The sequence below is a fragment of the Gavia stellata genome, chromosome 7 (genome assembly GCF_030936135.1).
Source record: "Gavia stellata isolate bGavSte3 chromosome 7, bGavSte3.hap2, whole genome shotgun sequence".
NCBI lineage: Eukaryota > Metazoa > Chordata > Aves > Gaviiformes > Gaviidae > Gavia > Gavia stellata.
Window position 1 is genome coordinate 46,505,925 of NC_082600.1, and position 26,976 is coordinate 46,532,900.

The 26,976-nt window shown below is 49.4% G+C and overlaps 2 protein-coding genes across 2 annotated transcripts in view; one reads left to right on the forward strand and one right to left on the reverse strand.

Moving 5' to 3' along the window:
* Window positions 1-4,634, forward strand: part of ALX4 (ALX homeobox 4) — a 39,353-nt gene extending 34,719 nt beyond the window's left edge. The window contains exons 3-4 of the mRNA XM_059819878.1: window positions 2,105-2,233; window positions 4,311-4,634. Coding sequence (XP_059675861.1) covers window positions 2,105-2,233; window positions 4,311-4,634 — 453 coding nt within the window. The remainder of the gene's footprint in view (window positions 1-2,104; window positions 2,234-4,310) is intronic.
* Window positions 4,635-15,795: 11,161 nt separating this feature from the next.
* The window catches only part of EXT2 (exostosin glycosyltransferase 2), an 80,530-nt gene continuing 69,349 nt past the window's right edge, over window positions 15,796-26,976 (reverse strand). Inside the window, exons 10-13 of the mRNA XM_059819244.1 lie at window positions 26,060-26,203; window positions 25,384-25,512; window positions 24,089-24,171; window positions 15,796-17,792 (exon numbers count right to left, since the gene is read on the reverse strand). Of these exons, the coding sequence (XP_059675227.1) occupies window positions 17,654-17,792; window positions 24,089-24,171; window positions 25,384-25,512; window positions 26,060-26,203 (495 nt within the window). The 3' untranslated portion in view covers window positions 15,796-17,653. The remainder of the gene's footprint in view (window positions 17,793-24,088; window positions 24,172-25,383; window positions 25,513-26,059; window positions 26,204-26,976) is intronic.

Below are 26,976 nucleotides of genomic sequence, written 5' to 3' on the forward strand. Positions count from 1 at the left end.
GCCCCGCTCCCAGGCTGGCGCCCTGGGTGGGATGCTCAGGCGGGCTCCCCTGCACCGCAGCGCAGGTGCGCGGCCGCGCTGGCGGGCGGGCCAGCCGGTGCCTTTGCCAGGCGGGGGAATGGCCGCATATGCCTGGCATATGTTCGCCCCGGCCTCGCGCACAGCCAGCGCTCTGCTCCCTACCTGCTCTCCACCCCTCTGTGCACAGCGGGGCCTCCTCTGCCCGAGGAGGAAGCGGGTCACCACCGCTAACTTTGAATCTGCAGATCAAAGCGGCGTGATCTGGGCCAGCCCTGGGACTGGCCTGCAGCTGGGCTGGAGCGGCCGTGCCAAGAAGAGGTAGAAGAAAAGCAGACAGATGCCTCGGGCATCAAACCTGCTCCAGTAGGACGCTCTTCATGCGCAGCGTGTGCTCAGCTGGGATAACGTTAGGACCTTTCTGCCTGTGCTTTTTGCACCCGCTGAAAATCCTCGTAAGGGTCTTGATTCGGGGTGGGGCATTAATAATACATTTCTGCTTTGGGTATGGTTAGTCCGGCTGGCTTGTGGACGGCCCACGCCAGTGGCATTGCCGTGACAGCGGTGCAGGGTACTATATCCTACACCATCCGCAGCCCACATGGGGAGGAAATGCCCGGGCGCTGCACCATCCGCTCCCCGCACCAAGCAGACCACAGCCCATGGCCAGACCCTCAGCTGCCCCCTCGTACCATGGGGCTGGCCATGGGGAGCTGCGAGAGACCAGCGTGAGGCTGCCTACGTGGTGGGGAGGGGGAAACTGAAGCGGGAGAGCCTGAAACCATTCTTCCAGCACAAGTACCAGCTCAGACTAAAAACTACAGACCCTCGGGTCTGTCTCTCCCTGTAGCAGCTTCTAGCTGCGCTGATGCAGGCTGCAAATGCCACCACTCTCCTGCCCCCCCAAAGCCGGCCGCCCCACCCCGTGCCGAGCACCCGGCTTGCCCTGCTGTCCTCTGAAGATGCGAGCTGGCGAAACCGAAACGGGCGCCTGGTTTCCCCAGCCGCCTGCGAAGCAGCGGAGCTGCCCCGCGGCCGGACGCAGGCAGGGCCAAGCTGTTGGTTAGGGGTGTCCCCCCCCCGCTCCCTCCGCGAGTCACCGTGTAAAACTCGAAGCAGAACGGAGCGGCTCTCGGACTGCTCCTTTCATGCGCTGGCGTGACCTGCACAACCCAGCCCCTGGTGATCGCCCGCATCTCTCAGTGTCTTCAAAGCGGCTCTTGATTGATGTGTTTCCCTGACTCACAAGCTTCAAGAGGCTTTGAAGACACTGGGCCAGGCTCTGATCTCTCTTATGCTGATGCAAATCAGGAGCAATGGCGCTGACAACAGTGCAATAATCCACACTGATGTCAAGCCAGTAAAAATAATAGCAGAAACAGTGTTTTGGTCTTTCCTCTGCCTTGAAGGGATCTGAGCAGGACTGTGAAGCAGAGAGCTGCAAACCCTGCAAAGAAAACTCGGTGTAAAGCAAAGAATGCGTAACTCTGTAGAGGGCACTTGTCCTTTCCCACAGCTAAGAAGGGAAGGGGTGTTGCGCCTTTTTTTTTTAACAGTTGAGAAAAACAAGACTGGGAGTTCAGTGAGAAATGCAAGCTCTCAGCCAATGGCACCATTATCCTAGCCAGGATTAGGCGTGGGGAAAGCCCCGGCGCTGCTGGTGTCCGTCCGGTAGCAGCACACTCGGATGTATTCGCACTTCTCACCTGAGACCGGCTGACGGCACGAGAGGTGCGGGCAGCGCCTGAGTAACGCTGCTTTAGGAACACGAGGAAGACGGGTTATCCCAGGGCAAAGCGGGCTGCGGGAGGCAAGAGCTGTGAAGAGGCAGGAGACCAGAAGCTGGGCATCGCCTTTTGCCCGGGGTGCTCCCAGTCTGGGGGTGCGGGCTGGCCCCAGCCCCACTGGGGATGCGGGGCAGGATTGCTGCTCCCGCGGGGGCTTGTGCGTGGGGCAGCGCCCTGTCCTTATGCCACCCACCCGCCAAAGCCCTGCGTGCCAGTGGGCCCCCCGGGACTGCCGGGCTCCCAGCCACCGCCGCTCCCCCCGCCCCCTTCACAGCCCCCCTCTCACCCTCTTCCCCCAGGTGTGGTTTCAGAATCGGCGAGCGAAATGGCGCAAGAGGGAGCGGTTCGGTCAGATGCAGCAGGTCCGGACCCACTTCTCCACCGCCTACGAGCTGCCCCTGCTCACCCGTGCGGAGAACTACGCCCAGGTGAGCGCATCCCCCCGCCCTGGTCCGTCTGTCCCCATGCCTGCTGGACACACGGCCTCTGCTCCCAGTCCCCCCGCAGCGATGCTTCGCTTCTGGGGTTCATCCGCCTGCCCTCCGGCAAGGCTGCAAGAGCGCTGGGGCTGGGGTTGTATCACCAAACACTGAAGGGCCAGGAATTATTTAGCTGGGTGTCCTGCCCACCTCCCTCATGCCCTGGCCCGGTGCGGCCATCTCTAAAGCAGGCACCAAGCCCAGCCCTGCGTGGCGTAGTGCAGCCGCAGGTCACCCTGCTCAGCGCATCCCGTGACGCTGTCCTTCTCCATCACGTGTGCTGCTGCCACTGATTTGGGAAAGGTCCTGAAGGCTATTTAAGGCCTTAAAACCAGCAGTTCCCAGGAAGGCTTCCTGTTGCCACGCCTAGGTTTCCATGCCCCTTCTTTAGGAGGTTGGACAAAAGCATTTTTCCCTTGGCGAATTCCCACAGCCAGCTCCCAGCGATGGGCTGTGGTACCCACCGCGCGCTGGGTGACGTCTGGGGATGCTTCCCAAGGGTCTTGTGGGTTTGTGCTCCAAAGGAAGGGTGGGAGCAGCCTTTTTGGGGTATCTGGGGCTGCTCCCGGGGACTGTCAAGACCGTTCCTGCCCTGGCCCAGGAGGCAGGTGACCTCCCATCCTGGGAAACCGGTCACCACAGTAGCCTCCTAAGCGGCGGGCGAGCCCCCCCCCGTTTCATAACGCTGCCTTCAGACGCTGCCAGGGCGGACGGGCGTTCGTTAGCTGGAGGGCCAGGCTGTGCCCCCACAAAGCGCTCCCTCCATCCTGCCGCCTCCTCTTCCCACCACCCAGAATTTGCTCCAGGGCAGAGTTTCGCAGGCGTGATGCTCTGAACCCGACTTGTCCTCACAGAACTACTGGGAGTCCTTCCACCCCCCCGACACCCCGGCTGTCGGCTACCTCCCCAGCCAGCGCCGCAGCAAAGCTCCCCCACAGCCCCGCCAAGAGCGTTTGACCTCTCTCCTGCTTGGCGTCTTCCCCCGAACCCAACAAGAAGCCCTTATGAAACAGCTGAGAGATGCCAAAGCAGCTTTGCAAGCAGAGGACACTCTCGGCAGCCTTTTCAGCGCTCGTTCTCTTGCCTTTGTAACTTATACCGCTCCCTCCCTCCATACTGCCCTCCTCTCCCAGCCCTAGAGATCAAAAAAATGAAAAGCAATTTGGAGGAGGGAAGAGATCAGAGAGGGCCCAAGGGCGAGCGGTGCAGCGGGGCGGTGGGATGAAGGGCCCTTTGCTCTCTTGCTCCAGCCAGCTGCTCACTCCTCCCTGCTTTCATCCCGCATGCCCGTGCCCCCGCAGCACACCTACTCCCGCTGGCAAACCCTGAGCCCCCCTCTCTTCTTCTGCAATATCGTTTAAAGAGTGACGCGGCAGGAGCCCAGACGGCCGCGTGAGTCGGCTCCGCAGGGCTCTGCTCTGCAGTGGGGCGGGTGATGCTTCCTCGAGCGGCAACGAGCACGGCTGCGGAGAGGGGCAGGGGAACCGCCTGTGCTGGGGGCTGCGGGCAGCTCAGCTCCGACAGGCACGTCCGTCTGGTGCAAGAAGGCTCTTGCCTAGGGAAAGCCGCCCTGAGCTGGGGCAGGAGGATGGATCGGTGCTCTCGCAGCGTCCCTTTCTGCCTGTTCCCTCTATAGTGTCTAACACTGTGGATGACACCGGGTTTCCCGTGCTGAGAGCTCCAGAAAGTGCTCGCGGTGCAAAAAAAAAAAAGAGAAATAGCTGGGAGGGGGGGAACGGACAAACAGAGAGACAACACGGCAGAGCGGGGGCACAGTCCCCCTCCCCTGTGAGTTAGTCTCCAGCACTCCCTGCCCCTTCTGGGGCTGGCATATGGATTTTGGAGGGGACCCACTGGCTCTGGGGGGGCTGCTGCTGCTGGCGGGGGCCAGCGTACCGCATCCCACCGCACCGGCTGCCCCGCGGGGTGATGGTGGGGCCGGGATCGGACACGCTTTCTCCCCTCAGGCCTGCCGCCGGCCGCGTCCCGCACGGGGCAGCCCTGACGCTTCCTTTCCCATCCCCAGATCCAGAACCCTTCCTGGATCGGCAACAACGGCGCTGCCTCCCCTGTGCCCGCCTGCGTCGTCCCCTGCGAGACAGTGCCCTCCTGCATGTCCCCCCATGCTCACCCCCACGCAGCCGGCGGCGTGTCCGAGTTCCTCGGCGTCTCCGGCCCCGGCAGCCACGTGGGACAGACTCACATGGGTGGCCTCTTTGGCACGGCCGGGATGAGCCCCGGCCTCAACGGCTATGAGCTGAACAGCGAGCCGGACCGCAAGACCTCCAGCATCGCTGCCCTGAGGATGAAAGCGAAGGAGCACAGCGCCGCTATCTCCTGGGCGACATGACAGGGCTGCAGCCCAGCGCCCGCGAGACACGGAGAGAGCACACGGGGACAGCCCAATAAATCCATCCGCTCGGACTCCAGACAGCAGTTGCCTCCTCGGGGATCTGAATGCAGCACTTTTAGCTACCCTAGGTATATAAAGTACATATGTTAACGTAAGTGGAGTGTTTCCAGCATGAACGCGGCAGCTCCCAGCTTCTTGGGATCAGGCAGGGAGAGGGAGGCTGTGGAGCAGCACCTCTTCCCGTGAGATCTGGGTTGGAACGCATCCCCTCTCACCGCCACCTCCCCGATAACCTGGGCATTTTTTCTCCCTGCTCCCTTTTCTGACACCAGCTCTGCCTTTCCAAAGAGCAAGAGCCCGCTGGCATTTCAGCGGCTCCCCCCATCCCGTCACCCCCCATACACACACACACACACACACAACTTCCCCTCCTAATTTGCCGACAGTGTTGCTCAGATCTGTTCTGCCCTGGGCAGGGGACTGGATGGGGACTCTGGCACCAGCAAAGAGACACCTCTCAGGCTGCTCCCATCTTTTTAGGAGGAGTCACAACTTCCCACAGCTGAACGGGGAACAGGGCTGGGAAGATACCCGAGGATAGAGAGAAAGCAACGTTATCCCTTCTCCTTCTACCCTGCTTCCTCTCCACCTTGCAGTCTGAGGTGAAGCACAGAGCCGTAGTGGCCTGTGAAGGGGATGCCTCTCCTCCCAACGCGGCACGGTGCCACCACGCTGGGAATCTTTGCCAGCTCTCTGGTGACCTGGCTGGAGGTGTACCCCGGATAGCTTCCCAGCACGGCTGGGGTTTGCTTTGCCGCCGTCGCGGCGGCAATGTTTGAGGCTCATGTGTACGGCGGGTGGGCAATATGTTTCCTCTGGCTTTCACTGGGTCGGGAATTACTATCCTCAATTTAGAGAGAGCAGCTACGGGAGGGGAGCACAGTTGCGGTGTAAATCCACAGCTCCCCAAAGAGACCGCTCTGAGAAACAGCCCAAGCGCAAGCGCACAGCCACGGTTGTGTGAGGCCATCGAATTTCTCCTACACCTTGTCCTGGGGTCAGATACCTGCGACGACAGCCCCTCCCTGCAGCCCTTGACCAGGGCCCCGCTGCACACAGCCGCTGCGGGCATCTCCGCGTGGGGGGACGGCGCAGGGAGCAGGCTGGGAAGGGACCCAAGGCTGGATGAGGTGATGCTGCCTCATCTCCAGCCACCTCAGGTCCTCCTCACCTCGCAGAGGAAGACGGAGACACCAGAACTTGCCTGGTTTTGTCTCAACCAAGATGCGTCCTCCGGTTTTCCCTCCCAGCGCTCTTACCTGCACAAGGTCTTCACAAGGCTAAATCTTTTCCAAGCTTTTCAATGACCTCGTAGTGCTAGGAATAATTTTGGAACATCCTTTTACCCCACTGAATTATCACCACGGAGAAGCTGCAGGTGGGCTGAGCGCTATCATCACCCACACAGCGTGGCTATGGAGGCTCAGCTTGAGCCGGGGCAGCCGTCTCCGAGATTCGCAAGGGAACTACAGGATTTTACTCCCATAAAGATTTGTGCATCACCCTGCCCTCCCTCCTCACGCTCAGTGTTAGGGGATCTTGCAGTTCAAGGTCCAGGAATATTTAGCGGTCTTGGAAAAGGCTCCAAATAAGCTACAACCAAAAGTCAGGTTTCAGGTTAACGAGGTATACAAGTATTTCTATAGCGCCTAGACTGCCATACGCTACATAGATGATACACCATTGCTAGATCAAGTGTCATATCTATTTATTGGAATAAGAGACGCCTTCCTCGGTACTCACAGGGAACCCGCACGCATTTAACCACACCACGTGTACGACCTCTCCCATCACAAGCAGCCAGGACTTACGTCCCAGCCTAACCATTCAGCCGAGCCATCGGGCACGATGGCTTAGGTGCTAAAAGTGATGCTGACCACCGAACCCGACGGGATTACGCTGACCGGTCGGAGGTGTACGTCACCCCCACCGGCCACCCCGGAAGCCCCTGAGGGTCCCGGGCCACCCAGGGAGCGCTGGCAGGAGACGCTGTCTCCAGCAGATTTTGTGCAGGCAGCTGAGCGCGGCGCCGAGAGCATTTTCCCAGGTACGCCCAGGTCAGAAGGCGATCCCGCGCGGGGCCGCTGCCCGAGCAGCCCGGTACCGTTACCGACAAAGCAAACGAGCACCAGGCAGAGCTGAGGAATGGCGGTGAGGAGGGCGGGTGGGCACATGGGGACAGGTACCGAAGGCAGGAGAGCCGTAGCCGTCCAAGAGCTTAGCTGCATTCCCTGCTGAAGTTAAGGAGCAGCTTTTCCTCGTGGACTTCCACGGGGCCAGGACGTCACCCGAGCCGTTTGACAGCCCAGAGGATTAGGTGCTGTGGCCCTTGTCTTGTTAGAGAGAGAAGGGAGTCTCGCGGCAGCAGACCTGGCATTTACAGAGGCTTGGCCCACGCCTTCTCTCACCTTAAACTCCCCGTGCAAAGCACATGTTGGACTCGCTCAATCTATTTTAAACGCCACCGCGCACGCCCGGCCCTGAGCCTGCCTGAAAGCATCACGAGGCGAGGGGGGATGTTGCTCCCCGGAGTCCGCTGCCGCCGGGCTTCGGGCTCTGCCTCGCTTCTCCGGGTGCTGCCGCCACACCAGCACGGCCCCTCGCGCCCGCAGCCGGGGGTGACGCTGGAAGGCGCTCCCCTCCAAAGCCTCCGAATGCAGCTGTTCAGGCATTTTTTACGTTACGCGCATCTGTATTTACACACATTTTTTAATTAATTTAAAAGGTTTTTTTTTTTAAAGTAGCTGTTAAATTAACAAGAAAAACTGTATAAAAATATATATATATACTTTTTTATATATATATATGTATCTTAATCTAGCCAACTTGCGGCTACTGTGTTTCTTAAGGGTCACAGGGTCAGTGCTGTTCTTGCAATCTCAAGTTACCACGATGATGCCTTTTTTAATTATTATTGTTATTATTATTATTTTAATACCTTTCAACTCTATTTATGACTTTCTTCTCTATTTATTTCTTATTTAGTATTTTCCTCCTGTCCACACATTGAGTTGCGATTCCCTGGCTTGGACTTGCCTTCGAAGCTGCAAGCTTCATCCCCAGCCACCGCCAAAATGTCTCGCAAGCCCTGGCTGCCCTGACACCCACCACGCTAGTGCCCACGCTGGCATCCTCTGTGGGTGCAGCACCCGGCTAGCTGGGCTCTCTCAGCCCCCCTCTCCGGCTTCACGGAGAGAGCAAATCGCTCCTCCCGAGCAGTCCTGGCCCTGGCCCTGCAGCAAGGACCCTGCAAGGGTGCTGCCTTACGCTGCCTGTGGTTAGAAACAGCGGAGGGGTGTCCCAGAGCTTTGAGAGGAGGTGGATGGCGAGAGCAGCACGGGTTCCCAGCACTGGCTTAGCGGTGGTTGGGTGCCACTCGCCGCCAAGTACTCGGAGGCACTTCTTGCCTACGAGCAGTAGTAGTTAGTGCTTCGGTAGCAACTGCAAACCAGCAGTGACCCAGGCTTGGGGTTTGCCAGACCCTGGCGTCTCCAAGCTCTAAGGGCTGCTGTGCCTCAGCAAGCTCACGGGGCGAGGAGCAAGACGGGGGGCCAGGTCAGCCCCCCGGCGCATCGCCCGCCGCCAGCGCTGCCGCCCGTCCGCGCTCCTAGCAGGCTCTCCAGGCAGCGGCCGGGCTCCGGCTGCCTCCTCTTCAACAAGCTACTCAGTTCAAGTCTCCCTGTCCCAGCACCTACCCGGGTAGAGCCCGCGGGGAAAGAGGACCAAGCCAGCAAGGTGAAGGGGACCCCACTTCCCTCTCGCCTAGAGCCCGCGGCAGCGTGTGAGCGAGCGCGCATCCCTGCCGGAGCGCGCCTGGCCTGAGCCGTGGGCAGGGCGTTAGGGGAAGGCCACGCGTACGGACAGGGCGGCACACGCGAGGCCGCAGAGCTGCAGCGCGCGTGGCTTTACCTGCCCCATCAGCGGCGGGGACGCGGCGCCAAGCCGTGCCGGGCGTACCTGGTGTGCCGCCCCAGTAGGGCTGCCGGCTGGGTTTCTCCGGCGGCGGGGATGTTTCGGGGCGGGGAGGCGCGTTTCCCTGTTTCCCAGAGTACACCCAGACTGGGCAGCACGTTGTAAACCACTCTCCAAACAAAGGCATAAAGGTAGTTTCCTGGAAAAGGTTTGAAAAATAATCAAGCAGAGGCAGAACCCCGTGTTTATTTTGCTGCTCTGACTGACACAGCGAAAAGCAAACAGACCGAAGGAGAAATTAAACCCAAATGGGAAGGGGGGGGGCGGAATCGGATGGAAAGTCATTCAGCCCGTTGCAGCTTCCCGAAGGGAGCTGGGAGGAGGCGACGAGCGGCCCTGCACTCCCTTAGCTCTTTGCTGGTAACACGGTTCCCCACTCCCCCCACATAGCTAGGTAGGTAGGTAGAGCTAGGACTTTTATACTACTGATTTTGAAGGACAGTTTTCAATGTATAATAATATATCGGTTTAGGTGTGCAGTGTTTGAAAGAGAGACTGGGAGAAAGAAAGAAAACAAACCTCAATCAATATTATTGTTTTTTTGTTGTAAAATATTGTAACCTTGTATAAACGCAAACTTTTTTTTTTTTTCCTTTAGCTTAACGGCCTGGGGTAGAACATATTAAAAAAAATAAAAAAGTTTTAAAATAGTTCAGGAAAAAAAAAAAGAATAAAAAAATCATTAAAAAAGTTGCCATGTGAGGTTTGTGCCACGCAATGTTATTGCCTATGCAGCCATGTATTACCAGTTCATTACAGCGGAATATTAAAAAAGAAGAAACAGTCTTGCAGCTTGGTTCTTTTTACCTTTTTGTTTTTCCTTTTTTCTGAAGTAAGTTATTGCACTTGCAGCTTTTTTCTCTTTTTTTTGGGGGGAGGTGGTAGGGACTGGCATTTCTGGGCTCTAGTTTTGATTTTCCCAGTTTTTGAAAGGAGCTGCATCGCTGGGAAGTGCTGGGAAGTGCCGAGGAGGCTCAAACACTGTTGTTGTTGTTTTGGTTTGCAATAAACTCCTTCTCTTCTCTCCTCTCAACTGCAATCTGGCTGGTTTGTTCCTGACTCATGACAGCTGAAATGCGATCAGAGGGGCCTCCAAAATCTCACGTTAATTGAAGTTGGCAAAAAATACTAACAGTGCCCTTTTGAACTGCTGACACAGTGCAGAATGGATTAGCCGGGGGTAGATTAACAACAGGTGGCAGCTCACGGGCCGCTGCCGCTCCCCGTACAAAGAGATGCTTCACAGCCAGCAGCCAGGCGCAGGAACATCCTGCCAGCCAGCTCCCGGCTAACCGGGGCCTCTCCGCCTCTGAGAGCATCTCCGCTAGCCAGGCCAGAAGCCGCTGTGGCCAGAGGGAAGAGAGGAGCCTGGTCTCCCTTGCTTACCGCTCCGGAGCTGCGGCTTCTGGCAGAGCTTAAGCCTTGCAGGGCTCCTGCGGGTCTCCCGGCCCTTCCCAAGCAGTCGGTAACGAGGCAGCAGGTAATCCATCGCGGCCGACGCAGGGAGAAGTGGCTTGGCAACAAGATGCCGAGGAGCCGGGGAGCCACCCAGCTCCCCGTGCCGCGGCACCGCCGCTTTTACACAGCACAGCCACGCTCGCGGCGCGGCGTCTCCTGAAGTCCAAAGAGAAGACAGCCGGGGCTGGCAGCGGGGGGACCGTCCCCCCCAAAAGGGCTCCTTGCTCCCATCTTCCCGCTGGTCCGGTCGCACTCCCTCCCCTCCCAGCTCCGCTTTGGCAGAGGCCTCCCAGCCTCACCCACCCGCTCCTCCGCCACGGCTCCGCCGGGTTCCCCAGAGGCGCCTGCCGGCAGCCGGGCTGCGGGGCGGACCGAGCCCTCTGGGCTTCGCTTCTCCCCGCACCGAGGGGAGGGCTTGTCTCGGCCCCACGGGTTCCCAGGGCACATCTCTTGCCCCATCCCAACGTGGGGAAAACTGGGTTCCGGGAGAGCCCTTTCTGCCCCTTTCGCTCCGTGAGTAAACTCAGCTGCGACGGCCTTTCCCTCAGACTCCACAGAACCAGCAGCACCAGTAAGAGCCCAAGCCGCTGCACCCAGACGTGGGGTGCACCAGAAAGTGCCCTGTGTGTACAGGCAGAGCTGAGGAGGTGCCCAACAGCTGCCAACAACCCACCGAGACCCGCAGAGCCCCTCCGGCCTTTCCAGCAGTTGCCTGGGAGCATCGGCTCGGTTCAGATAGAGCATGGCTGTTTTCCATCTCACAAAGAAAGGGATAATGCAGGTGCTGTTGCAAGCTTATCCATTCCTCTCACTTGTAGGAAAAAATTCCTTCCCTCCCCAAGCGCTCAAAGCCAGATTCTCCAGATGTTGGCAAAGCTCAGGCTGTTGAGAGCCTAAAGCCCGTTCCAGTAACATCCTAGTTGTATGGGTTTACATCAGAAATTGCTCCTGGCCTGAACGCTGCCAAAGAGCTAAAAAGTCTCTCTACAAACCCTAGATAGCGGCAGGACCCAGATTAGAAATGCGCATCCTTTTCTCGAAGCTGCACTTTCCTACTGGTATTACAGGAGTTGTTTAAAACACACAGAAAAATTTCTCTCTAGGAGATGCGGCTGCAGCACCTAGGTTAACGCGTTCCTTCTCCGCTGGAGAATGCGACTTTGAGGCAGGGCAAAGTTCGGGTAGTTTTAATGAAAAACATTTTTTTTTCTTCCTGTAAACTAAAGAGATTTGCCTTTTTTTCTTCCTCTTTTTAAAAGCAGGTTATTAACCTTTAAGCAGATGGATACACAATAATCTTCTCATTGGCAAGGAAGGCAACAGCCATGCAAGGTGCATCTACTTACGGCCAGCTGGAGCCCACATGTAAAGGTGTTGCATTTAATCTGAGACAAACAAGTGTTTATTATTTGTGAAAGGATCTTCCACTTTCTCTTGCTTTTCAGTTCGTAACTTACTCACAGGGCAAAGACAGATGCTCTGAGTTAGCAATCTGCTCCTTCGCTGCAGCCTTGCTGGATTCCTGGATCTCATTTTACGGTCCTTTCGGCTTCGAACCTTTTCCCCTGCCTGTTTGTATGAAGTGTGGCAAAGGGGCTATTGTTCCCCTCTGTTTTCAGCTGAAGGCACCCAGCACTGTGCCTGGCACCCAGCACTGTGCCTAGCACCCAGCTGAGACCTGCCCTCCCTGCGAAAGCAGGGTTTCACAAAAGAAGGACCTGTGAGTTTGCCAACGGCCAGACCCGCAGGTGAGAAACGGCGTTTTTCTTGAGCGTATGGCTGTACGGCCATGCCGAAGGGAACACAGAGCCTTTGGCCTCAAAACCTCAGGTATCTTTCCAAGGGACTATGGGCTTATCTACCAGACGAGCACAAGATGTTCACGCCGGGCAGGTGGGTATCTGTAAGTGGTGCTTTTCAGTCAGTCCCAAGCTTTGGCTTTTCGTTTTACAGGTTCCCATTGACGGGAGCGGGGTCGGAAGAGCTAAGCTTCTTCCTTAAAAGCACAGGGTGCAACAGCAACCACATCTCATAATCACACGCGGAAAACCTCATGTGGGTCTGTATATCCCAAGTTCTTCACACCTTTGCTGACCAAATGGTCCGACTTTGACCTTTTTGCAGTCCCCTGCCAACTAAAATTTAGGTTAAAAACCCAATAGATGTGACTAAACTGGTATTTTCTTTTTCTTACGACTCTGCAGAAATAGTCCCAACATGGATTATTTCTCTCGCTAGACACCTGGTTCTCCCCTTGCCCATCTTAACTGTTGCCTTCCCCCCTGCATAGAGTCTGGTACTGAGCACTGATTCAAGTTCAGAGACCTACTGAAACAGTGACCAAGCTGCATTGATCTCAGTCCACAGTTACTGCAGAGTTGTCACGCTTGTCTGGAGCAGGAGCACTTCCTATTTATGCAAGTAAACAGGCATTTAGAATGAGTAAAGGAAATTTGAAGAATTATTACTGGATCCTTTTCCAGACAAATGAAGACAGCAAACAGGCAACCTTGCAGGGAGAACCTTTGAGCTGTACCGTTTTCAGTCGGAAAACTCCCTGTGTGCTGCAAGCTCCACGCCACTCCACTTAATTGCCTCAATTGTTGCTGTTATCCTTTAATGGGAAACATAACTCGCTTTCAAAGCAACCACAAGAAGCTGCAGACAGGGGAATCCTGAAGATCAGCAGAGGTGGGACTGCCTTACAGCCATTTCCATCAGGCTGAAATTACACAGAGTGCACCAGGAATGTCTCTAAATGGCTTCAAGCCAGGGCAGGCTGAAGCATGCTGACACTGAAGGTCAAGGCTAACGGTCCTCTACCTTGGTATTGAGCTGCCCCAAACCCCAAGCAACCAACAGTTCAAAGTGTGGCCGTTCTGCTAAAACACAGGCTTGGGATACTGGTGTTCAACCCTGGTTTTAGCCACACAACTCCTCAGGCCTTGGCTATGTCACAGCTTCCCTCCGCTTGCTTATCTGCAGTAACAGCTAAGAGGCTGATCTTACTCAAGCAGGAGAACTGTGAAGCTCAATTTATTGTGCTCAGATACAGCAGTGGCAAACACAGAAAGAACTTACACGCACTCCCAACAGCATGAGATACAACTGAAAGATCCACGACTCAACAGTAAAGCAAAAGTGTTCTAGCTGATTTCTCTCTTAAGCAAATCCCATCTCTCTCTCCATACCAATGTTAGCAAGAGGTGTGAGGTGATCACCTGCTTATGGGATAACTCTCAGATCCTACAGAAAGATGCAAAGAACACAGTGTTTGGAGTTTTCTGGCAATTTTTGACAGAAATTATTTCTTTCAGAATAAAAATGGAAAAGACAAGACAATATAGGTGGAACATTTGCCTAGTATTTGCCCTGCTCTTCCCAACTCCTCAGGACCAAACTGAAGTTAGCAATTGGACCAGCTCACTTTCTAGCATATACTTCATCTAACACAACTTTGCAGAATGTTTTTTTTTCTTGCTTTAAGTACATGGAGGAGACTATCCATGATTGTAAGAACTACCTGTAGTTTACATTTTAGTTTACAAGAGAACATCCTTTGCAGCAGCCCTAGTAAAATTTAAACATACAAGTCTTTAAGAATGATGAAAAAATTCATACTCACCGTCTGATCTCTGGCTAGGACATTTAAAATCCATTTTCTCATCAGCATCATCAATTTTAGTTTTTCTTTCCTCTGTTGCGCTCCAGTCCTGTTACAACAGCAGCTTCCACGCAAAAGGGCTGGACAGAAGATTTATGTAGTACTAATCAAGCAGTTTGAGATCTTTCCTGATCAAAAAGTGCTCTACCTGTGAGAAGTAACCAGGGTACCAGACACCGATTATGGAGGGCATTCATGCCAAATCTTCAAGGTATTTTTAACATTAAAATTGCCCACCTAAATCCATTTTCATGTCTCTCAGCACAGCGTTTTTGCAGGGCGCTCAACACTCACCAACACAACCTAAAAGCAAAACGAGTCAGAAGTGCTGAGCATGTCTTAAATCCCACCTCGCAATTATTTTGATACCTGTATCTCCAAGGCCCTTGAGTTTACAAGGCCTGCAAACTGATAATTGGCAGGGATAAACTAGTTGCTGCAGCAAAGCATATTTGAACCACAGCAGCGGAAGAACGATGGGTGGCAGGACGGTCAAGAGCAGGAGCTGGAGATGGCTTGAATTGGCATGTCCTGTAATGAGATAGCGGAGCTGTGAGGGAGGAAAGAGTCAACACATTGTAGGGAGAGTTGGTGATGCTAAAAATGTATCCTTAAGACTCACCACGACTGGCAGGGCGAGCACGGTGGCACAGCGCACCCCTTGCTACGCACAAGCAGCAAGGTGCGCCACGTGCACACGCTGCCCTCGTGCAGCACGCTCCGCGCTGCAGCGCTTCTGGAACCAAAGAGCTGCCACCACGCTGAATCCCACCATCTCAAGGACTCGGCCAAAGCTCTTTTCTCAAAAGCACGATTTTCAACATTTGCTGTCTCTCTTCACAGAAAGAGAAACGATCTGTTCCCTGTTCCTCCAAGATAAATGCTACTGTCAAATCTTGGCAGAAAATTAGAGTCACAACTACTCTCTCCAAAAAGGTGACTGGGATGAATTTGTGCAGAGCAAACTTCTACTTCAAAGACAACCATCCCACTCCGCTTATGGGAAAGACAAAATACTGACAGATCTTTCTAATGTACACTGTGGATATTCAAGTTTAACACAGATTTATGTAGCAGAACAGCCTGTCACTGCAATTCTCCCTTCTAAATGCATCCATGTTTCCTTGTGCCGCTCCAGAAGTGAAATACAACAAACGCTCCTTGGATTTGCTTTTTAATGTCCCAATAGTAACCTTTTTTGATAACATATATACAATGAAAAGTTAACAATGATCTGAAAGATTGACAACAAACCCATTCCAAATCAGACATACAGGTACATCTTACATCCCAGGAACATCACAATTATAAACGTGGAGGGGAAGTAGACCAGTTTACATATTATTTTTTTTTTTTACAGCCCAATTTTCTCCATGGCACAAACCGGAGACAGATTACCATCTAAACGAGATGGCTCTGTAAGAGCAACTGTAAAACACCAAAGGACAAAACACAACTGATACGGGTCACCGGGCATTTTGTGGAAGGGGAATCCACTCCGATACTTTGGGATGCAGGCACAAGGACCTGTTGCCTTTTAGTGACCTGGGACTATAGATCAGTTTAGGAGGGCTGGTTAGGCTGTCTTCACCTAAAAATATTCCATCAACTATATGAAATCCTCCACGTCTTTTAAGACTCTGTGCAAAAATCCTGGCTTACTGAGAAAGAACTAAGAAATCACAGCAGCTTCACAACTCTGTGCAAGGAAGATGTTACAAACTCAATTACACTGCTAAGGCCCACCAGGCTGAGATCAGCCCCAAAAGAACGGCCAAAACTGAAGCAACTACTACGCTGTCACAGCTGCCCTTCTAAAGCAAACTTTTCCAGGGAAATATGCTGCTATTTCCTGATGCTCAAGCACCAGGACATAAATCAACAGGAAGACTCAGAAAGAAAGTTCACGTGAATGAACCTGAGAGGCTGCAAAGGAGAAATAGCGAGCGACAAACCTTCCTCTATCTTGTGATACCCGCTGCGCAGACAGCAGTTGTTGTCACTGCACCAGCCGTCCCTCTAGCCCCCCAATACACCCCTCCCACAGCAACTCAGGAACGAAACAAAGACTGCAGCGAAAAACATTTACCAGTAATTAAACGTTCCCAGAGAATCGGACGATACAGTTTACAGGCACATCCCAGGGGAGTTATGAAGTGAAGCATCCCCTCAGAGCTATTGTTCCAATATGATTTTCATTCACAGCACATCCACTGCATTGGGCAATAAGATAAGTCTTAGTGGGGGTGAGACAAATAGGAGCAGATGTTTCCTGTTCCTAGCCTGACTTTCATTTGGTTTCTGTCATTGCTGCCTATCCAGCTTAGGAGAGGGGGTGAACCGTGATGCCTAACACTTGTCCTATTGTTTGAGGTTTGGCAAAATCGAGGAATAAGGTTGCTCGCAGTGTAACAAAAAAAGAGCCCATCGAGTAGGGCGTCTCTGTAACTGGCAGCGGTGGAGGTTTCAAAAGACAGTCAAATCACCCACAGTGACATCAATCAATTACCAAATCCGGTAACAAACATTTTATCAGTGGAGCTGGAACAGAGATTCCTTTCTCAGCCTAACCAGGGATCATCTTTAATATCGAAGGGCAAGAGGTAACAGTCCAGGCAATTTTATTTCTAATTTTGCTGCATTTAATCTTCTAATTCAGGTTAATTTCAGTATTGGGAAACAATTCCAATGCTTGTGGGAAATGTAAAGCTTCTCCAAAAGCCCTCCTAAGCTGTGTTTCAGTGGCAGCCTGTGGCAACGGGTTCCTTAGTTAAATTACAAGCAAAGACCCAGCAGTTTTTCCAATGGTAAATTATAGGAGTTTGTAAGTGTGCGTTAATAGGGTCTCGCACATACACATATCCCTGCACATCGAAGCTGTAACTGGGAATTTCTGCAAACTGAAGTGCTTTGCAAATCAGTACTACAACACACTGCTTGCTGAAGACGATTCAGATGTGAAAACCTTATTTCATAGCTGTTGTTCCAATGCATGGCTACGATGTAAAACTGTAACCTGACTGCTCTGTTTTGATAATGAAAAGCAAAAATAAAGTAAGACTGAAAGGTACTTTTTTTTTTTGCACAATACAACTTAATTTTGACACAGAGTCACAGTCTCTTGCACAGACTCAGCACAAAACCTGAGATTTACGCAGGAAGTGCAGCAATTGGAGTTCTGTCCTGCAGGTCTCTGCTTTGAAGGAGACCATCCTCCCAGCTGCTGTGTGTCTCAATTCACATCAAAATAATTTAAGTAAAACAAAATGCTTTGCCCTTTAAACCATGTGACAACACACAGATTTTTGTTGCTGATGATGTACAAAAATAAACATTTGTCTCACTAGGCAGAAAAAACGATGTTTGTTACACAGTTAGTTAGGCCAACAATTAAGCTCAAAAGACAGAGGCCCCCCAACCAGGGGGCACAGGCAATAAGCTCCTCCCAAAAGAGCAGCTATACGTTGCAAACAGTTGCTTTGGATGGATGGATGCTTACAAACCAGAGAACTGCAGCACATTCGATAGAAGAGGTCAGTCGTGACAGTCAGACCGCAGAGAGCGAGATTCTGTTTTATTCTTCCAGGTGCATAGCCTCCTTTGGAGAAAAGTGCATATTTGACATTTCTGGGAGGACCCGTGAATAGATTCAATCCTCTGTGAGCAACGGAGCAGTTGTTCAAGCCTTCCATTACATCTTTGTGCAATGTAAAGGGAAGACAACATACCAGAACACAACGCGAATTCCCATGTCCCTCAGATGTAACCCACTCTCTAGCGATTTTGTTCTTCAGGGCCCTATGTTATTCATAGCACCTTTTCGGCCGTCGTTTCCGTCACTCAGGTTTGCTCACAGCTGTCTTTACAAGCTGCCGATATTGGGAAAGCTCTTCAGTTTCTCAGGAAAGTCATCTTTGTACAGGACAGGGTCAGCACGGTGCTCCACCACTTTCAGAGGCATGGTCCCAAAGACGGAGGCAAACTTATTGATGCATTCGGATCTGGTGGAAGGGAAAGCAGCGTAATTAAGAACCCCAACAACTCAGCTGGCTACCAGCTCCCACACCAACATTAACTGGTAGAAACCTTCCCTCCTGTGCTTGGAAGTACTTCAGTCATGCTGGCTACCAGTAAATAAAAAGAGAGCCTCACCGGAGAGAGAACTGAAAAGAAGCTGGTGTTCTTTGATTTATCCATTTAATCACAGAGACGAGAGCAAGGGGATGCTGGCAGCAGCACATGTGCACATGGAGGTCAAAGCTTCCCTTCTCCCTCCCCCTAGAATTCCAGTCATTCTTAAAGCAATGTACATGCTGTAAACCAGAACAGATTAACTGCCAACATGTCTCTTAAAGGGCCACTGTTGGGTCAATTTGGCTCATAGCGAAGGTTTTGCAAAAACCAAGCCTTTGTGAAAATGGAGTTCTGAAAAAAAAAAAAAAAAATCTGGGATTTTTCAGGCTTCTTCAGAAGCTCTATCTTTTCCCGCAAAAATAAACATGCCTCAGTGTATAGGCAGCACTGATTGTACTGCAATTTGAAAGTGAAGCTGAAAAAAACCCTATAAAATGAAACCAACTAGTTTATTTTCCTTGTCTAAATAAAGAGATATTGAGCAGTAAGGCATCACATTAGCACAAAAAAGATCGGACCATTGATGACTCTTTCAGTTTTAATAATCTCAGGTGTCAGTAATGCTGTGGAAGGGAACAGCCATGTGCTTCAGAAAACAAGCAAACAGATGTTTAACCTTACATCACGCCTTTAACTCTTTCACTGAAAGGCACTGTACCTGTGGAAGCAAGGCAGGGAAAACTTGGCTCATCTCACCTCAGCCAGCACTCAGCTAACATAAAAGCTGTTTTATAAAGTACGCAGCTAAAGAACTTCAGACACCAAGAATCGTGACAACAGTCCCCAACACGTAACGTAACAAGAGACAGCTACAAGAAAACAGGTCACGTTTCTTTTGCCATTCAAAAAAGAAAACAAATCAGAAATGAGTACTTGCACTCAGCTACAGAGGCTGACGTGCTGCAGGCGGTCCCAGAGCAGGTCTCTCCCTCTCCAACCACCGCACCCTCTCCCGACCCCTTCGAAGCGTTAGGGAGTCCCTATGGCTCCAGGATAATTTTCCTCAACAGACCCAGTCAATCACACCAACTGAGTGTGACAGTTTTGTGATGGGGACTGCTCAACGCTGCCCCAAACACTCTTTTGAAGCAGATGGGACAGCAAGACTGGTTTTCAAAATTAATTCCTCAGCCTCTGAGCCATCCCATGGCTCCCTCCTTAGCTAGAGTAAATGACTAGAAAACACAAAGCCCAGGTTGTTCAAGTGCTACATCTTTACACAGCTGTTTCAAGCTATAATGGTCATATTTCAGAAAACTACTCCATATGGATGATACTTCAATAAAATATTTATACAGGCAAATGCAGATATTTCACTTTCTGCTACCTTCTCATCCCCTCATATTTCTTCCTACCTCCAGATTCAAATCTTCGGACTAGGAAACAAATGAAAAGGAATTCAGAGTGTAAGAGGAAACCATGTGCAGTGGAAAGCAACCTCTAGACCTGGCACAAGCACAGTCTGCTCCAGCGTAGCACAGATCCGAAACAGCAAAGGAGCCATCAGTCAGGACTGCAGCAGAGACCCAAGTAGCTGCTCAACATCTGCAATAACAAGGTGACCCATCGGGAGGGTGAGCTCTGGGCCCTGGGCACAGAAAGGTTACAGTAACACGGAGACCAGGAACTGAGGGTTTTCTCCAGGAACACTAAGCAGTTGCCTCCACGAGATGCCCAACATGAGCTACTTTAAAGCCATCTGATTTTCAGATAAGGTCAGACTTTCAAATCATTTGTTACTTCTGAGAAACGTGCCTAACTGTAATCCAAGTTGCACGTATTGGAGAAGTCTCATGGCAGGAAAAGCACAAGCTTCACGGGCGAGGAGGTAGATGCACTGGGAGATGTGCATGTGAGAGGTTTGCACAGCTGCGGGCCCTCACTGGTTTCTGGGACGCAAGAATACTTCTAGTCTACCGGTTCAAATCCTGCCTCTGCCAGGAATGACTGAAAGACATTGTAATGGAACAGCTGCTTGGTGGGCGGTGTGAAATGAATTCGTTATCTCAGCCTGCTGCCTGGTAGGTGGGCGTCCACATCAGATCAGCCATTGTCACAACCGGAGCGAAGCGGCACCCTCAGAGCAAAAGACAAAACTAAACAGACAGCGGAGGCAAAATTGACCTCTTCCCTCCAGAGGTTATACTCCCAAATCAAAGACGAGGTCTCATGAGAAAATATCAGGATGGAATCCTTCTACAGCCAAACTTATTCTGGTGGCAAGACCATTCAAGCGTACCACTACAGTATCTTTAACCGCCAAGAAACCACTTCATCGTTAAAGAAATGAAAAATGGAAAAATCAGTATGTTCTAATCACTCTGGCTGAAATCAGAAGAGTTAGTCCTCAGGGAATATCAAATTCAAAGATCAGAAACAGGATTTTTTAAGTGAAAGAAATGTTGTACACAAGCCACAAAATGTGTTCGAAGGAAAGTCGCCTCTTTCCAAAAATTTCATCTCCTGCACTGAGCTAAATCACCAGAATCCCAAAGCCGTTGCCACTTTTGGACAACATAAACCAGAAAGGGTATCTAGAACATTAAACATTCAAAGCTAGGTAGCCAAAAGAATGTAACATGTCATCTTAATATAGAGGGAAGGTGCTTTTCTCGGCGGTATCGATAGTTTTGCAAATTCATACCAACAGAGGCACGCTTGCTTCCAAGAACTATGCTTTTTTCTCCTCGCTCTGTTGACACCATGCAGTTGTGCTCAACAAGGAATTAAGATTGTGTGAACTCAGAAATTGTGAGCCCTGTTGCCCCTGGCAGATTGGGTGAACTTCATGTCTGTTAAGGTCTCTCTTACTCAGTTTCCTCTCCCTTATAACCCAAATATTTTTTGGCAGGGTAAGTCCCCACCTGCAGCCTTTGGCCAACTGGTACCTGGGGTCAGTTTGCCTCTTAAGGGAATGGCTTCCTACTTTGACCCTAACAAACACTTACATGTCCTAAATAAGACACTGCTGTTCATGTTCCTGCAGGAGCTGCTCAACCCTTTGTTGTATTTACTGTACCGGCAGTTGCCCTCTAGGCTGCATTTTACAGAGTTCTCCATTTTTGAGAGCCAGACGCAAAGACGCTAAAGGCAGAAAACTTGTTGCTACTTAAAACAGCTTCTGTAAATACAGGGATTATAGATCTTCCTACAGCTTCTTCTGTGACATGATGTAAAGGCTAACCTAGGGCAAGAAGGGGATTCTTGGTTCAAAGCTTTCTTTAGTTAATGTATTTTAATGATGGAGCTCGATAACCCTGGGCACTGAAGTCTTATTTCTCTCAGAGAAATTACACAGCAGGAGGAAGAGCAGTGTTGGTTTTCCCATGATTCGCTGTAAATATCCTTCGGTATTGGTCAAAACCCCCTTTCTTAAGAAGAGACAGAGTCCAACTATACCATCTTTCCTTTGTCTCTGCTGAGAGTGTCAAAAGGCCCATCAGAACTGGTGAGTTACACGTCTCTCCTGGACACATCGCCACAACTGACTTCTCAAACCTTTTACACTCACAAAACAATCATCAGGCAGTTGCTGGGCATCCCTCTGCTATTTCTGAACCAGAAACCTAACACTAAGTGTTGTGCATGCCCATGACAACCCCGATAAACTGTTTGTTTCACAAACAGTAGGTCGATCCCTGGATATCCACGCAAGCAGTCAGCTCAGACTACCTGCTCACTATTTCTGAACACTAAAAACCAAGGAGTCAGGCGCTCTGGGAAGCTGCAAGTGAAGCTGATAAGGGCTCTTTGCCTGGTACCCCAGGTATTGTTGTCGGTACCCGACACTGTAAAGTTATCTGTACAAAGTTATTCTTTTCTAATATGACAAGGATTCCGTGATGCATAAACTTCTTCCATTCAGCTTCTCTCCTGACCCTGGAAATAGCTAGTGTGTGTATTTACATCGATACAAAAAAGCCGTAAAAGCCTTACTCGCTGCTAAGTTATGAAAATTTGCTCTAGGAGTTGCTATCATTTATTATCCACTTAAAATGAATAGCTAGCTTAGAAGATTCAAAAAAGAAAAAGAAACCCTTTCAGATTTTTAAATAACTCCCTTATATTGAAGGTAGATAACAACAACACAGGGCAAGAAGGTATTAGGTGTAGCATCTAGTTTCAGTATGGTATTAATGATCTTCAAAATGAAGCCTGAATACACTCAAACTGTATATCCCCCCAGATTTTCTCCTGCACCCAGACTCTATCCCAGCACATACTCCTTTGGCTGGGCAAATAAAAGCATGTGGATTTGCAGTCAATCTAACGTTTCCCACAACCAGTTACCTCCACTGTTGGAAACAACAGAGAAGCAAAGCAACAGTTTAAACATGTTCTCAATAAACTGTCAATGACACTTCACTTTGAGGATACAAGAATTGCTATAGACATGGAAACGTGACCTTGACCCTGCATCATAATGCACTTTGGAGCAAAAAGCACTTTTTTGTCTTCTGTTTTTATAGTGTTTACCTTAATGAGAAGCCAGTTCATGACCAAAATTCCTATGTGCTGTTGTAATGCTACTAGTATGATCACAGGAAAGCTCAACTGGCTTCAGGTAGTCCATCCTGTAAGCCAGGGCAGAATTGCTAGACACAGGACAACCTCTTGTGCTTCCCCTTGAGCTAATGTTTAAGATCTACAAAGCTTCCAGCCCCTTCCCTAAGAAGTTTTCTGCAGAGAGTAATTTTTACCATCTTCATGGGGTACGTTTTACTTCTGGCTTACAAATCCTTTTTTTAATCCAGCCTTATTATACATCCAGTCTAAATACTTTGTCTCTAACCTTGGCGGTTATGCTCTCTAATACCTGGCATGATGCTTGGTTAATAATCAATCAGCCAAACTATTTATGTGTTTGTGCGTGTTGTGTAATGTGAGTTTACACAGACGTATGTATGCACTCTTCTTGTAAATAAGCCCCCAACCTACTAACCAGTTTTGCATTAGTTCACTGCATATATTACAATACATAAATATCATTTACATTGCTAATGGCCAGTAAATGGATACAACACTTTAAATTTGCTGAGTACTGCAGAGAAGGACAGAAAAAAGCTCACTGTTAAGATGACAACCATGGTAACTGGTAAGATAACCACGCTATGTCTCTCGGTCCAAATTTGAAATGGCCTATTTTAAATGCAGGTCAGATCTTTTTTATTTTGTCACCTTTTCTGGTGGTCTCTTCCAGCACTACGGCTACCCCTGCTTACCAGCCCCACCAATTCTATGGCTGTTAAATTATTTTTCCCAAAGTTTGCAGGAGAGATGCAACAGCCCAAGAAGCCTAAAGTGAAATGCCTTTGTCAGTCCTACATCTCAGGTTAATTCCACCTAATAGCTAGTATGTACACTTATTGTCAGATAGCCCTTTTCAAACATGGGTGTCGAACAGCTTTGTAAAAGTGAAGAAACTTTCCCTTATTTTACACATTCAGAAGCCAAGGCAGAGGGAAGTTTAGTGTCTTGGTCAAGGCTGGGAAGCCATTTTATTGTAAAGCAGCGAATGCAACTCCTATAACTTACCAACTTTCAGTATTTCACTCTAAACTTTCACTGCTTTTCCAAATACATACTTCATTTCAAAATTAAATTCTCACAAAAATATAATAATGCTGCCGTTGTTAAAAAAAGCGACATGCAATTGTGCAGGCAAATGCCCTTTATTAGTGGAAGCAACGTGCGTCACAATCTTTGGAGGAAAGACAATGTACAAACATCTATTCAAATAACATTATTAATAATTTCTATGCTTGTGACTCTTTGGTAAGCTAGCAACTGTCTGGTTTAAAAAAAAAATAAATCTCATACTCATTACAGTTGATGTTCCACGGTAAAAAATACCAAATGTGGTATTACTGAAAGTACTGCCAACAACCTGAATTTCGTATACATGTCCTATACTTTTTACAGCAAAGCTGCTAAAAATTGTGCCCTTCTAAAGTCCTTTCTTGTAGTAGTCCACTTTTCAGTGTCACATCATCCACTGTAGGAATGACTTATGCTGATCAAATCCATGCGACATTCTTTCAAAATCAGTAATTTACAGAAATACAATCAGTGAGCATTTTTGATCCTAATTTAATGAGACACAGGATAAGGATTCTAGGGATCAGAACAAGGCAATCAGAGGAATAAAAGGGTGGTCACTCACCTTTCCACCATGTGTGTTTGGTCCAGTGATAACCCATCAATTGCCGTGCATTCTGGACATTTGAACTTCTTCCGTGGGGTCACCTGCAAAAAGGCACGCCAGATATCATCAAATATCAACAGAAGGGACATTAATCTCCTTGCACAGAGAGCAGCGCTATACCTCTGAACATGCCTGCAGTGTAAGCTGAGCTGTCTCAAAAAAAAAAAAGCGGGGGGGGGGAGGCTGTTAAAAAAAGAAGAAAAAAAAGCCACTCCATTCCTCCATTCAGCTCCATCTGGCCCGGCTGACTGCAAAATTCACAGGGGCCCAATAAAAACGGCTTGGAGGGGTTTTTCCTTCTGTAACTGAAAAGAAGTGGCGATGACAAGCTCCTTAATTCCTGTTTAATGACTGTTTTCTCACTGCCAAGGTCCCTGTATAAACACCATTTGTTCTTGCAGCCATAACAGCGATGAAATATAGCTTCCCATACTTCACCGTAACGTTAATCCAACAGACGCTCTTTTGCTCACTCCAGTTAACAGCTGACTGGCAAACTCTGCAAAACTCTCTGAATCACACAGAGGTGCCAAATTACTCTGCTGTGCCCTCATACAGCTCAAAAACTTTTTCAGCAAAAACACACACTTTATCTTCTGAAGACTTTTCTAGGAAACGCAGCCACCAGTCCCAGTAAATGATGATGGACAGATGGAAAAATGGACCCTGCTAATTGAAGTAACGCCTGGTGGCCTCTAAATCTCATTCCAAGTTGACACGCTTTGAAATGAATGTACAGAGTGAATGTCCAGAGCTGAAAACGTGTCGAAACATGTCAGGAAATTAATTCAGGGATAAAAAGTTCATTTAAAGCTGATCTTGCAATTAACATTCTTGCAATTAACATTCCTATAAATCAGCTGTTGCCAGGCCATGACAGAGCAAGCTGTGGACAGTTGGCAATTTCTTTCCTCTAGTGATCTCAAATAGTTAAAATATATGTATGTGGACGTGTATATACACACACACACATATATATAGCTATCATTTAAATTACCTTTTTCTTACGTCATCTAGATGTCTAAAATAACCACCAGAAACAACTGGTAAGAAACAATTCTCTGTTCCCGGTTAGCATAAATGTTTTACTGAAAGGGCTTTTCTACCATGGAAGGAGAACAAGACACCATACCAGGAGTAAATGAGAGAGAAAGGAAGATTATCTAACATGTTGAAGCCTACTAAATACGTTTAGGTGAGTATGTACATCATGTTTTTAAACTTCGTAAAGCTAAACTGCCGAAAAGTCCCACCTTAATGACTGATTTGCCAGTGACATTTGCCACTAGAAAATTCATGGCGATATCTTCACAATTCATATGAGCATCTACCCAATTCTTGATGTCTCCAGGCATTTTGTAGGTGTAAAGATAGTTGAAATACTGCAGGATAGAGGGAAAGAGAGAGAGAACATGATTTTAAATACAGATGCAGTAACTATAAGACTCTATAAATATTTCAGTCACTGAACAGCAGGCAGCTAAGGATGGATTATGAGCAAACTGTGATACTGCCTTTGGCCAAGGACTTACTTTAGCAGATAGAAAATAATTTCTGATTGCTTAATTGCATAATTACTCCTTTCCTGACCAGCACACAAATTTCTTTACGGTTTTCTTCTCTTAAACTGCTAGCTACAAAGCTACATTCACTGCAAAACTTGCCATGTAGTTACAGGTCACGCAAACTGGCAAGAGCTCTTCTGCAAGTTCATGAAGGTAACGGTTTTATTTTACAAGGCAGAGACAAATCAGTTGTTTTCACAGCAACTGAAAGAGGCTTAGGGAAAGGTTTGCAATTGGTTGTCTGACTGTTGTAGTAAACATAATCATGGCACCACAAAACACTCACAGAACAATGACAGAAACACATACGGCTCTTTCAAAAAGGTTCATGTTGTACATTCGTATACTACAAGTTGCATATTACCTTGTGATAAAACGCTGCCCCAGTGAGCACCATTGAGACTTCATTGGTCCATTCTGATTCATATTTCCATTTGTTCATCTCATGGTCCCAAAGATGCAGGCGGCCTGGATATCCAACCAACCTGTCAGGGAACTCACGCCACACCTGAAGAGAAAAAGAGGTGACACGCTGCTAATCAGGCCTGCACAGCAAGCAAACGCAAACGCGTGGATGCAACACATCTGCTTGGGGAGGGCAGAGTTACCGTGGCGCAAAGACTACTTCAATTCCTCTAAGTCCCAATTCTTGGAATAGGAAGCTGCCTGGAGGAAGTACAGAAAAGCCCAAAGCTTGCTTTGGAAGGACCCTACAACTCAGGGAAGCCATGCCCCCAGAGCAAAAGGCCGCTAAAGCAATATTAACTTCCTTGTCGTAGAAAAATACAACCAACTATTCAAAGAGATTTTAACGCTAACTAAAACCAAGCATGATTAAAATGGAACTTTTGATGTTAACTTCAGTAGATACGGCTTACAGCCTAACTACTTTCACAGCTGGCTTTGGATCTGACCAACCTGCTTCCTTTGATAGGAACAGGCTTAAAACAGGCTTATATTTTAATATTTCTGGTATTCTTTAGTGGGTGCTTGGATGGATCTACTGCTACATGGAAGGCCTCTTTGCCCTTGACTTGTTCCAGACAGCTGGATACAATCAAGATACCATCCTTGTCACCCCATACATTATTTTGTAGCTGACTACAGGATCAAACACGGTAGACAAGAACAAGGAGAAGGGCATCATTAACGCAACCCCAGTTCTCCACACGGCTGGCCACATTAAATAATGGACAATTTTTGCATTAGGAAAAAAGGGAGAAAGGATTATCATTATTTAGAAGGGTCTGAACACTATTTGCTTGCTAAATACACAGTTTG